This window comes from Acanthisitta chloris, unplaced genomic scaffold, assembly GCF_000695815.1.
Source record: "Acanthisitta chloris isolate BGI_N310 unplaced genomic scaffold, ASM69581v1 scaffold15101, whole genome shotgun sequence".
Lineage (NCBI taxonomy): Eukaryota > Metazoa > Chordata > Aves > Passeriformes > Acanthisittidae > Acanthisitta > Acanthisitta chloris.
This window is the reverse complement of record NW_008656704.1, coordinates 19196-32608: the sequence shown is the minus strand read 5'-3', so window position 1 is coordinate 32608 and position 13413 is coordinate 19196. Positions and strand designations below refer to the sequence as shown.

The window sequence follows — 13413 nt, the reverse complement described above, 5'->3', positions numbered from 1 at the left end:
TTTTAATAGCATTTAATAATTATTTTACTTTACTACTTAATATCCCATACTAACAGCAACAGCAAGGTCAGGAAAAATTGGTAGCTTGAACTTAGATGGATTTGATTATTGTCCTCCACAGCCAAAATACACAAGACTAAAGGAAGCAAAGACACGTGGCTTTTATGATGACAAAAATAAATATGTTTTGAGGGACAGAAGTTAGGCTTGATTAGCAGATAATTGTGGTGAAGCAACTCACATATTGGGACATCTCTGCAGTATCATTCCATCAAAAGCCAAGTCAATCCACAACAGTCTTACCTTCCTTTGTGATAAATCTTCACACGGTCACTAGCTTCAATTAGCTGCCCATTTTTGTACCATTTCCCTTCCACATTCTCAGATATCTCACACTTCAAGTGGATTTCCTGTCCAAGCCTCACAGTCTGATCTTCTAGTGCAAGTGATATCTTCAGTGGTCTCACTTAGGAAAACAGAGCAGAGATATTAATGTTGATAATAAACAATACTCCTGATACTCTTGTGGAGCTGATGCTACCCATTGCAACAGTCTTCAAAGAGAGAAACCTCGCCAATAGTAAAGTTCTCAAGTTGAAATACCAGTAATATGTACATATAAGCTCCATAAATTTAGCTCTGTCTGATGCCTTAGAAAGGGTGTTTCAAAATACCCTGACTGGGGAAACTCCGTGGCTCTTGCAGTAGAAGAACAAGCCCAGGAGCACAATTTGAATGCTGTCCCCTCTCTGATGCTTAGGTGCAGGAGGTAAGGGTGTTTCTACCCCCCAGAGTCCAGAAAGAAACCTTCAAGAAGGGAATGACCTGTGTTCCTAGATCTATGCACTAGAAGGGACTGCAGCTCACCTTTCCTATTTCCTAACAGCAATCAGGCTGGTGGCACAGGCTGCCTGTGCAGGAAGCTTAACTTCCTACACTACTTGTTCTCACATTTGCTGAAGTACCTTAACTCACTCTATGAACACCCACAGATATCACTAGCTCTTGTAAAACTCGAGTTTGGGAACTGGTTCCCTAGCACACTTCCACTTTTGGGAAGATTAGATGTTGCAGAGCAGAGTTCAGGCCGAGCACACAGCACAATCTGTGTGCAGTAAATATCCTAAGCTATAATCAGGCATGGAAAACAAAGAGTGGTGGGAAGGCAACGTTTCATAGAAAGACACTTGGGAAGTCCTCCAAAGGTGCGTGAAAGGAAAGATGATGAAGCTCAGTAGCCATGGAGGATGATTTCCAACTTGATAATAAAACAGCATGAATTGGTTAGGATGCTGATTTCTACAAAAGGTCAAAAGCAGCATGTATACTAAAAAAAGGAGTGTACATTTATGCACAATGCTTTAGAGGATGTACACACTGTGTTAGAAAACACAGATGATTGAAAACGTTATCGCATAAAGCTGAGGAGGCTACACAGTCATGTGTTGATGCCTATGAGTTCAGGCCATGTGATCCTGATGCCTATTAACAGTATGACTAATTATAGAAGCACTTATTGTTTCTGACATAATTGGATACTGGAAGAACAAGTGGGTTTTAGCAAAGACTAGGTTTACCTTTCCTGTGGAAACCTGAAAGGATTAAAGAAAAGCAGATAATTCCCTGGAAAGTTTCACTTTGTTGGCCTATTGTATCTTTGGGTGGAGAGCTTTGTTTTCTATCTAAATGGGTGCCAGAACGTTTTCAAGCAGGACTAGTTCATCCCCTGCTACTGCAAACAGCATCTACAGGGTCTGAAGATTTGCCGCAAAGAAATTGGTATGGAACTTAAGTCTCTCTTTAAATCCCCAGGGAAAGGCAAGCAGATTATTTATTTCTGTGAGCCAGCAGACTGTGACATAGGAATTCAAGAGGAAGGTGGATGATACTCACAATCAACTGCAAGCTTGGCTTCTGACTGCCCTCCAGTTGTCATCACCGAGTAAGTCGCAGTGTCATTTTTTGCAGCTTCCTCGATGACCAAAGTGTGTTTCTTACCCTCAACTTTGATTCGATACCGAGATTTAGGATCATCAGAAAGTTCTACACCATTCCTAAACCTAATGGAAAATGCAGAATGATTAGTTTTCCAATAGAAGTCCTGTGCGAATGAGACTTCCATAGGCTGAAGTTTCCAGAGATGACTTTACAAGAATTTAATGCACTAGAAAATCTTAAAGAAACTCATCCATGAATGTGTAAGGATATTTTTGCTGTTGCTACATATTCAAATTATGTTTTCTAGATACCTTCTTAACAATTTACAGGTTTGCTGGTATAGAAAAAGCTGCCCACATTTTTGCACACAGTTAAAATCTTCTGGGTGTTATTCTCAAGGCAAACAGTATCTGTTCAAAGTGTGGCTTACCATTTCACGTTTGCGTCATCCTCAGACACTTCACAGCTCAGTTCCACTCGTTCACCAACATAGGTACTGGTATCTTCCAGGCCTTTGGTCACCAGAATTGGAGGATCTTGGGAAAAAAAATTTACAGATTTACAATCCGAGAGAGAAAACTAAGTCAAAGAGTGTCATGGTTTAACCCCAGGCAGCAGCCAAGCCCCACAGCTTCTCACTCACTCACCCAGCAGTGGGATGGGGGAGAAAATGGAAAGGGTAAAAACTGGAAACCTCGTGGGTTGAGGTAAAGACAGTTTAAGAGGGAAAGCAAAACACACACAAGCAAAGCAAAACAAGGAATTAATTCCCTGCTTTCCATGGGCAGTAGGTGTTGGGCCCCTTCAGGACAGCAGGACCCCATCATGTGTGATGGTGACTTGGGAAGACAAACATCATCACTCCAAATGTCCTCCCCTTCCTCCCCCCTTATATACTGAGCATGATGTCCTATGGTATGGAATATCCCTTTGGTCAGTTTGGGTCACCTGTCCCAGCTGTGTCTCCTCCCAATCTCCCATGCACCCCCAACTTCCTTGCCAGTATGGCAGTATGGAACGCAGTAAAGGCCTTAGCTCTGTGTGAGCTCTGCTCAGCAACAGCAAAAACATCTCTGTATTATCAACCCTGTGCCCTGCACAAATTCTAAACACAGCTCCATACTAGCCACTGGGAAGAAAGTTAGCTCTGCCCCAGCTAAAACCAGCTTAAAGAGGTTTTCTAGATTGTGCTGTAGAGGGTGTTAAGACCTTACAATTCTAACACAAGTATCAGCACAGCTTTTTCCTGCCTCAAACCAGAAAAGTGATTGTTCCTTACTATGCTAATAGAGAATGTGCTAAATGAAAAAATAACATTTGTTCACATTAATATCTGCCTTGCATCCCATTTTGTTGGCAGTTTGTCCAGGCAGGTTGATGTGAGAGGCTGAGATTCTTCTGTTGCCTCCCAGAGACACCTCGCATAGAACTGTGTTTTCATTAGGTCCTACAGCCCATTATACACCATAAGATGACCTGATCACAAAACATAGTGGCCATATTGGTTTAATCAATTCCTGCTCTCATAACTCAAGTTTATTTAACAGCAAGACTGTGCAACAGTTACCCTGTGCTATTTATAGGGGCAATGGCTCCAATATTTTAAACAGATTTTTGAAATATTAGGTAACTTTTTTTCCTCTCAGTGTAAGTTTTGTGTTTTGGTTTGTTTTGTTGTTCAAGTGTGGGCAATGCCACGAATATTGTCAGTAAGACTATCAGCACTGGGAGAAAAGAGAGAAGAAAAGGCCACTTATTCATAACTTTTGGTAGTCTTGAATTAAAGTTGCCTTAAGTCAGTGCAGAAGGAATGAAAAATAACTGCTAGGAAGCCTGAGCTGAGGGTCCTTGAAATGGGTTGGTTGGACTAGGAGTATCAGGGTCATCAGTTACCTAAGTGTGGGGCTAGGGAAAGCCAATGCTATGAGAAACAAGTCTCAAAAATGGTTTAAAACTGTGAAGGGCACTGCAGCCCCACCAGGTCCCAATGCAGCATAAAATCAACCACATCTCCATTTCAGGGTTTGCACTAAGTTACTAAATAAAGGATGAGGAAAAGAGAGGCCAGAGCTCAAAGAGATGGAGTGAGCCTAAGGGCTGCCAATACAACCACAAAACCACACTGAACCAGATCCCCCCTGGTAGTTTATGCTGGAGACAAGGGAGCCACATCAGCTGACAGGAGGTGACGCAGGAAGAGGCTGACGTGGTTACCTCTCACAAACAGTTCTGTGCAGCATTTCTCATCGCCAGCAGTCACGTAATAGCGAGCGTCGTCTGCCATGGAACAGTTATTGATGAACAGAATTCGCTGGTTGCCTTTGTGCTCAAAAATGTATCTGTTTGAACAGGAATGCAGCAAAGAGGCATTAGCAAAACTGCTGGAGCCCCTTTTGTTTCATGTAGAAAGTGCTTTAGGCGTGATTAGAAGCAAAAGTTCCAGGGTTTACACATGACCGGGAAAAGTTTCCCTGGGAAGTAATTTCCAAGTTTCAACAGATCTGTCATAGACTTGTGAGCAAAAAGAGCTGTGGGGTAGAGTGACAATGAGCTGCTTCTGGCTTCTTTCAAAGTCCCAGGCTTGAGTGGTTTGAAAAAAATTAAAACAAAAAAAAAAGTGCAGGCTTGGAATGATGGCAAATAAAATGGAGTCTGAAACTCTAGATGAGGAAAGCTGAAAATAACCAGTAAGAGGACACCATCGCTCATTCCAACATTTTTGTGAAGTATAATAATAGCCAAAGCTAAGAAGTTAATATTATTGGTAGGCCAGATGGCACCAGATACCAGTAATGGGATAGGGGGTTTTGGTAACGGGATATGGAGCCTTTCACCTTTATGTCACCAGTTTAGATCTGCTCCAGGTTTGCAATGACCAAAGCTCATTAGCATCTGACAGCTGCTTCAGCAGCCTGGTAGAAATGCACTGGAGCACTCAATCCAGGTCCTTCTGCTGGAGACGTATCCATAGAACTGCCTGCAAAGCAGTTCTGAACTGCTCATGGCATATACAGGGGCCAAAGAAAAGGTACCATCTTTATCATCCTTTTATTTTTGTCAATTATGGATATGAATCAAAATCCTTCATTGACTTTTGCAGCACAGAATGAAGGGAATCTGCTCCTTCCCTGTCAGAGGGCTTTTGTTAATTGCCTTTTTCCCCCCCACAGGGCCAGAGGAAAGAGTTGCTAGGATTTTGTGTTGCTGAGAAATATTTGAGGAAATTAACATTATTATGCACATCATCATTCCTGGCCGTGTCTGACTGTGGAATGGGATTTTCTGCACCAGGTTTGGAAGAGCTGGTTGTGCCCACACTAGGGACTGGGCTCAACTTCCAGCCATTGCTCTGTCTGCACTGAGATGTCTGCACTTCTTTGTAAAGCCAGAGAGTAAAGTGACATGCAGGTGATAGAGATGAAGAACCTTGGGTACACTAGACCTATTGAACACTACTGATAATGCAGGTTGTTGACTTCAGTGTGTTGAAGTTAACTGGATAGTGGAAGGTGAGAGAAACCTCACACCCCTTTTTCAGGTGGTTTATGAGCAGGTGGACAAGTATGTGATGTCAAACATCTCTTAGCACCCAATTACTGCAGAAAGATTGTCTGCCTTTGGGCATAGGACTGAGCACAAGTGATTTATTCATTCCCAGTGCTTCCTGAGTTTTTAAAAACCAGTGAGTAGGAAATGGCACCATGTTTTGTCAAGGATCCCTAGTACTTTTGTCTTGAGACAAAGGAGCCAATCTGCTTTAACATTCAGCCTAGAGTGAACTTTTCTGGGTCATGAGTAACAGGGCATCATTTGCACACTCTTCATATCTAATGAAATTCAGAAACAAAACTGGTGCAACCTGGGCAAAGAGGAAGATCTATACAACACAAGGAACTTTCTTGTTGGGGAATTACAATGTGTACCCATTTCATTGCTTACATATGATGAAATCACTTACTTTGCACTTGGTCGTATTTCTTGGCCATTTTTATACCACTTGAGTTCCACTGTTGGATCTGCTAGTTCCACCATGAATCTTACTTTTCCTCCTTTGTCCACCTGATATGCAGGATCGAGACCTTTGGCAAAAGCTGTTGTGGAAGCCAAGTGTTATTATAAAAGAAGAACAGAAAACAAGAATATGAGTGCTGAAAAGCTCATCAAAGCTGTCAGGAAAAGTGCACACAATGTTATCCATCACTCTATATTCTTAGACTAGCCTACATAGAATCAGATTTTCTAGAAACATTAGAAGAAGTGCAAAGCTGTGCAGATCTGATCATCCTGACCAGGTTCAAGCTAGTACCACTCCATGACATTGCAGTGTGAATAGGACTGGGTAGATGTAGCTTTGACAGTTGCTGTTGGCCAAGCTGTTCTGGGCAAGGTAAGGCCACATGCAACTCAAACATTTCAAAACACTTTACATAAACATTTTGACATTGCCAGGCACAAAAGTTAGAACCAGGGCAGCAGATATCTGCCCAAAAATACAGAAATAAATGGTGCCATAAACAGATTGCCCACAGCTAAGTGCCCAGTTTCTGCTAGGGTTTATATCATACATATGTCTGGTCACAGGAGATTGAATGCATCAAACACAACAGGACCAGAGTGATTAAATCTGAAAAGGATTTTTTATGTATCTTGTTGTGGTGTAAAAGTTTCCAATTTATAATAAAGGTTGTGTGAGAGGAAGAATGCCCTGCTCATCTTGTCACTGCTACAAGTATTTCCCCCAACATCTGGAGCTCCTCCAACAGGGCAAACTCTGTCCACTGAAAGATCCTGTTTTAGCTGGCAGCTCCATCCTACTCAACAGGGAACTTGGAGACAGACCAGACAGACTGGTTGCAGGTGCTGAGAGATACCCCTTTCCCAGGAAAGCATTCAGGCATTTCCATGGGATGCACCTGGGTAGGGAGCAGCTCTTTCTGCCAGCCACAGAACTCCTGCCCCAGCTTCCAGCTCTGCTCCAGATTTCTGGGGCAGATGAAGAATTTACCTGGGCTTTAACCCCTTAGAAATCTTCCCTGGATACAGAAATTGCCCCAGTAGCATCCAGTTCTGAAAAGCTGTCCAGGAACGAGCAGATGCCACAATGGTACAATGGAGAGTGCATTGTATTTGTGTGTGTGTGTGTGTGTATTTTGTGATGCAAACATAAAATTTATACACACACACACATATGCATACAGAGAAACATATTTCTATTTCTGTGTTTAATTACACGACTCATGCTATTCAGCAGAGTAGATGAGGAAAGACAAACATGAATTTCCTCATCTAGTGCAGGGTGGAGGGTTCTTAGGACAGCTGGGATTTCCAAGGAGTGTATAGTAAGCACAAAATGACATCGTGTAGAGGAAACAAAGCATTTGGAGTGAAGATATCAATGACAACCCAAAGGTCTAATCTCCATACTCTTTGATCAAGTCACACCTTTCTGCACAACTGGGGGACAATATTCCAGGTGGAACCAGTGTTTGTCTAAGAGGGAGAGATGCTTTTGGTAAGCACTGAACAGGACAGGGTGTTAGCACTACCCACAGTGGACCAAAGGTGCCTTCTGACTAAATCCTTGCAGTAATGAGGCTTGAGCTGTTGAGTGCAAGTTCCTTTGCATGAAAATGAAGCGTATTTTGGTTTTTAAGGTGGACACCCATGTTTAAACTACTGAGCATAAGAATATTCTGCCATATCCATACCTGCACTCTTCTTCACTTCCCTGCGCATCCTCTTCAGGCGCTTCAACATGCCCCTGAGGTCAGTGATGCCGTACTGGAAAGCAATCTTCTCATACTCACTGGGATTTGCATTCTTCAGGAGGTCCCACACATCTACCTCAGGCTCTTCCTCTTGTTGTTTAACCTCCCTAACGCCAGCAAAAGAAAATTATGGGAGAAGAGTTAGTGATGCTTTATCACACCATAAAAAAACCCCAGGTGAAGCTGAATTGATGGCGAGGTGAGCAATGCTTTGATCAATATTTGAAGGCTGCCATCATATTTTCTCTTATTTCACTGAGTAGGAGTAGAATAGCTCAGAGTGACAGTCACACCTTACTTTACATTTCTTCAGGGCAGAATTTGGCTGTAAATTTTAATTTCGCCTATTCTGGTACAAACAGTTATAAGAAATTTTATTTTGCTTCGTTGATTGAAAAACCCAATACAGTTTGAAAATGTAGCAGTGTATTAGCATACAGGATAATCCCACTTAAATCAGTTCTATCTGGTGTCCCTTGAGAGGAAACAGTTACAATTTATGGTGGCACCACTGAGAGCTGAGCCTGATCCATACATTTCATAACTATACAGAAACTCTGTTGAACTCTGAATCCCTCAAAGTGCTGCTGGAGGTGACCCATGAAAGGACACAAGTACAGGGGAATCTGTGTCTGTTTGTAGTTATACCAGTGATTCTCAGCATTGCTTAAAGATGGCATATGGATAGGAACTGGGGATTTCCACACCAGCTTGGGCTTGCATGATGGATCTCTTTGATTCCATGTATATCTCAGTGCTAAGAGTAGGAAATGTTGTCAGAGGCCTGTGTGAGGCATCACGTCTATACAGACGTTTCAATACCATATTTACTCTCTGCTACTCCGGGCTAAGACAACCAAGAAAGAGAAGTGTGATTATTTTCACAACGGCAGCCATTCAATGGGAGAACAATGGAAGCATCCTAAACAAAGGACAATTTATCAGATCAACAGCTTAGCTCAAAAAAGTGAACTGCTAGAACAATCCAGAAACTAGAGCAGAAATCAGATTTTTCTTCCTATAAACTCATTTGGGTCAGAACAGGATCATTCTGATTTGGTCTTGCTGATCTAATGAAATCAATACTTTTGAGAACAGAGTGAGAAAATAAACATTTGAGAAATAAAAAAGTACTGAGCTTTGGAGTGAGGCACTGTCATTGCTGAGCTCTATTGAGTCAAAGGTTTTGCTTTGGCATACACAGAAATAGCACTGGAGATCCCTAATAATCTCTGCATGGCTGGATGAGGAGCTGTGGAAAACCACTTTGCTGTTTAGTCTGCAAAGTATATTTATTAGTTCTTGCAAAGTGCCAGGGTTACTTTGAAAAGGAAGACAGCTTCTCCCTGAAAAGTCTACGAAATACTTACATTGCTATCTTAGAACTATTGTTAGGCAGCATCAGGTGTGTAATTTTGTTTAGTTCCTTTTGCTTTCGTCTGTGCTCACGTTTTCTGCAGGGTCACGGTACAGTGACTGCCGGCATTTCACTGAGGTTCCTTCTGCACAGCCACAAATCCAGATTAGCTTGTACACATATGTCAAAGCTTACACACCCTGTGGGGTGGCATTCTGCTCTCCCAGGGCTGGCCACGCTGCCTGGCTGTGCTAAAGAGAGGTACACTCTGTGGGGGAATCAAGGCAATGTCCCCCTTTAACCATGGTAGGGTTGGACTTGATGATCTTTGAGGTCTTTTCCAACCCAGCTGATTCTGTTATTCTAAATCAGGCAGTGGTTTGGAATGAGGATCAGTTAGAGGATCTTGATTTTTTAACCAGCTTGAAATAATTCATGCCAGGCTCCTTTTCCTCCTGTGTAGCTGGAGAACAAATTTTGACACAAAGCAAAACAATTCTATTCCAAGGCCTCAGTAGCCTGTGCAGGGCTAGGGGGCAAACAATGCTTGGTATTTCCTAGGCAAACTAACCTTGTCACTAAATTGCTTTCAGACTCCCTAAAAATGTGCCTTTTGTCGAAAGATGCACTTCTTTTTTTTTTTTTTATTTTTTAAAAAGGACCTAAATGTTTCAGTGTTTCTGAAATCTTGTGCCTTTTGGAATCTTGTGCCATTACTGACCCGTTGCGCTCATGAAACATAACCAGTCATGGAGTGGCTTAGTGAGGTAAGAACTGGTTTGGCTGCCTGACAACCTGCACAAAACTAGAACATGAGCAGTGTATTGATTCTATGCATTTAGGTTTTGCTTTAAAAAACATGTTTCAAAAAGTATGCACCAAAGGGGAAAAGTTCTAGCTCTTTCCTTGGTCAGACGACCATGCAAAAGAGAAGGAATGCACCTCCAACATTGCCTGTTGAAAGAACTGAAATGAAAACATGGATTTGTCTTCATAATAATGGATATTAATATCCACACATGGATATTAATATCCACATTGTGGCTTAATTAACAGTTTCATTCAATTAAGCTCAAAAATATGAGGCTGCAGTTCAGTGCCTGAAACCAGGAGGTGATGAACCAATTTGACCAATGTCAAATAATGGTGTTTAAAAACTAAACATTTACTTTACCCATAAGCACACAACAGGTATACTATGTTTATGTAACTATACAGTACTTTTCTTGCAAACCGTAAGAGTTATTTTTTAGTGAAATGCCTCTTAGACCACATTTCTCTGTCCACAAAAACACCAAGGCCCCTCACATGCAACCCTCATGTGGCCAATAAAGCATCCACAGGCAGCTGTGACAACTGGCATGGTCAGTTGCATTAGTATGACAACAAATCAAACTGAAGATCCTAATTAGGGATGAGAAGATTCAAAAACCAAAGTCCTGGTGGGCTGGAATTGTTTCAGATAATTCTTTCCCTGCCTACTTTTTCTTGCAGCTTTTCCTATTTGCTTTAGTTGTTCAGTGCTATCTCACCCTCACAGCCCCAGAGCCCATTGTGAACTCTTAGTGTAACTAATACTGCACATGGGCTTTCCTCTTTCAGAGTAACTGGTAGTGAGATGAAAGAATTAGTTCCTTTTCCAGTTCTCTGTGGTCAGTTGCCATTGATTTCCATGACACATAGAATTTCTGGGAGAAATTTTAAGAAATGATGAATTAACTGTCTTGTCTTAACCTGGTAAAAGTCTAAATCAAGTTTAAGATCTGAGAAAGCTTCACATAACTATCAAAACACCAGATTTTCTAGACAAACAAGAGAAACACTTGCCCAAGTTTTTCTCCATCAAAGTGTTCAAGTTGCATAAAACACAATCAAGTGTTTCTTTGTACATTTTGAATCAAAAAGCTACAAAGAATTAAACCAATGTCTATGGCTTGAAAACACAATATATCATTTTATATATAATTTTTTTTATATCAGGATGCTCACAAGGTCAAATTAAGATCTACCCAAAGAGTTTAATTTAACCCTTGCAGTTTTTCACTTTTGCACCAGACTCAATTTTCTGAGCTGCTCATCCCTGTGTAGGAAATTTCCCCCCTCTGCCCTCCATGCACACACCAAAGGAACAGCAAGTGAACTGAATGTTATTGGCCTCTTTAGGTTGGGGCTCACTTTTTTCCCCAGTGCACTCAAATCTGAGGTTTCGTTTCTGCACACTTAAAAGGTAAAATTAACTGAACATTTGCATATTATACTATGAGAATGATAGTTAGAAACATAAAAAAACTAAAGTCAGAAAACTTTGAGGAGTTATTAATGCTACACTGACTCTTTCTGTGTGCGAACCTACTGGTTTGCAATCCACACCTGCTCACTGCATCACTTGGTTCTCACCTACGTTTCAGGAGACCACTAAAGTCAAGTTCTCCTGCATCCTCTTGTCCTTCACCGCTGTCATTAATGGAAAAAGATCAAATCTTTGTTTAATACAAAAAGACTTAGACAACACACATCAAAAACACTTTAAACCTCTCATATACTCAACACTGCCCAGACACACAAATAACTGTATAAAATCAACACAAACTTGTATCCTTTTTCACATGAATCATGTTTCTGTAGGCATTTGTGAAAAATAACACAAAGGTTTGTATTGCTTCTTATTATACTTGGAGGGCAAATTTTTGTAACTGCATACACAAATTTGCCAAGGTTTGTGTTAGGTTTCAGTAACACAAACATGAGCTAGTCAACACAGCCAACTTTGTTTTGCATTTCCAAAGTGAATGTGTATAAAACAAAGAGCTTGTGCTGATCTTCTGCTGTGACTAGGAAACAAAGATTTGCATTGCTGGGTGGTGCTTTTAACACTGCATAGCTGAGTGCAAATACTGATTGGGAAACTCTACACTTTAGATTTAACCTTTCTCTAAATGAAGGGGAGATCAGTTATGAAAAGAAAAAACCGTACATTGTACATTTTTGCAGGTAGAATCACAGTCCTAGGAAGGTGCATTTCTTTCCGTAATGTGACCTTGAGCAGGGTTACCTTCTGACAGAGCACATATAGACCAAAGAAATGCCCTTAAAGGGATAAAATAGTGCAAATCTCAACTGAAACGATGCCAACATTTCATCCAGATTTTACATACAAGATATTACTGAGGAAATCAGAAAATACTCAGATCCCTTCAGCTTCTTGGGCAGAGTAGACATTGCAGGTTTTTTAGATGTGTTAAAGAAATGAGTGCACTTGGAACGTAATATCTTGGCATTTGCTCTTTGAATCAATGGCTCTAAATAAGAGCTGTTACTTCTGAATCACAGCTTTACTTGCAATCAATAACCTGCTTGCCTCTTCTGCCTGTAGAACATTTTCATTCTGAGTATTTCTCCATATTTCATCATATAAAGGTGACATCTATATTGGTTAAAATTGCTGTTTGATCAAAAGGTAACAAAATGTAAGACACTTATAGCTTACACTCTGTAATACACTATGTGTTGTTTTGCCTTAGTGATGGCCTTTAATGTTCACTGTAAGATAACAAAGGCAGATCCTGATGTCTTGAGATCAGTGCGAATTCTCTCTCTGCATTCAAGGGACAGAGGACCATGGGAACTCTCATGTTGTAGCTGACAGCTTCCATGAAACTCGCAGGAGAATAATTTAGTGAATGAAAATACACTTTAAAAAACCTCTAAAGAAACATATATTTAATTGCCTTAAGTATTCAATCTTCCCCTGAAGCAATGACACTAATTTCACAGTAGAGTATTTCCTGTCGTGTGTACTGTCTGTGCACTGTAACCATTTCATTCTGCCCATCACCAACTACTCTAAATCCACTTCTGAAGTCTTTATTCACAGAAACAAGTTTTTGAAGTACTTGATACAATTGTCTGGTGCAAGTTCTGTGCCTGCTACCGCTACCCGTTTCTGAGGAGCTTCACTGTTTGAGGTTACCTTCTTTTGAAAGCAGATCTTATGTCGATGGATGGAGCAGCTTGGGAAGATTCTATGAAATAACAGTAACACAGGAATTAAAAACAGAATCTGAAATTCATGTGATTTATGTATCATATGAAATTAGTTTCCAACTAAGTAATCAGAGTTTCTGCTTCCCCTTTGCCATTAAGTTCTGGTAAGTGCAAAGATGTTCAGTGCTAAGATAAATGTGACTGAAGTATTTCTTTAAACTACATTCTGCAGTTCTGCATAGGAGATCTGTTTCTCTGACCTGTCTCTCCATTCCCCTTCCTGCCTTACACACAGACTGGCTCTTTTGTCTTCCCATTCCCTATGCTTTTTTTTTCCTGCTTGCACCTTCTGCTTTCTCAGTACTC

The 13413-nt window shown here is 41.0% G+C and overlaps 1 protein-coding gene across 1 annotated transcript in view; it reads right to left on the bottom strand.

Annotated features, from left to right (window-relative positions):
* Positions 1 to 13413, bottom strand: part of MYBPC1 (myosin binding protein C, slow type) — a gene marked incomplete at its 5' end in the record, with an annotated part of 54375 nt that overhangs the window by 26755 nt on the left and 14207 nt on the right. Inside the window, 8 exons of the mRNA XM_009084439.1 lie at positions 304 to 466; positions 1894 to 2060; positions 2369 to 2474; positions 4153 to 4277; positions 5897 to 6029; positions 7647 to 7813; positions 11461 to 11517; positions 13034 to 13085. Of these exons, the coding sequence (XP_009082687.1) occupies positions 304 to 466; positions 1894 to 2060; positions 2369 to 2474; positions 4153 to 4277; positions 5897 to 6029; positions 7647 to 7813; positions 11461 to 11517; positions 13034 to 13085 (970 nt within the window). The remainder of the gene's footprint in view (positions 1 to 303; positions 467 to 1893; positions 2061 to 2368; positions 2475 to 4152; positions 4278 to 5896; positions 6030 to 7646; positions 7814 to 11460; positions 11518 to 13033; positions 13086 to 13413) is intronic.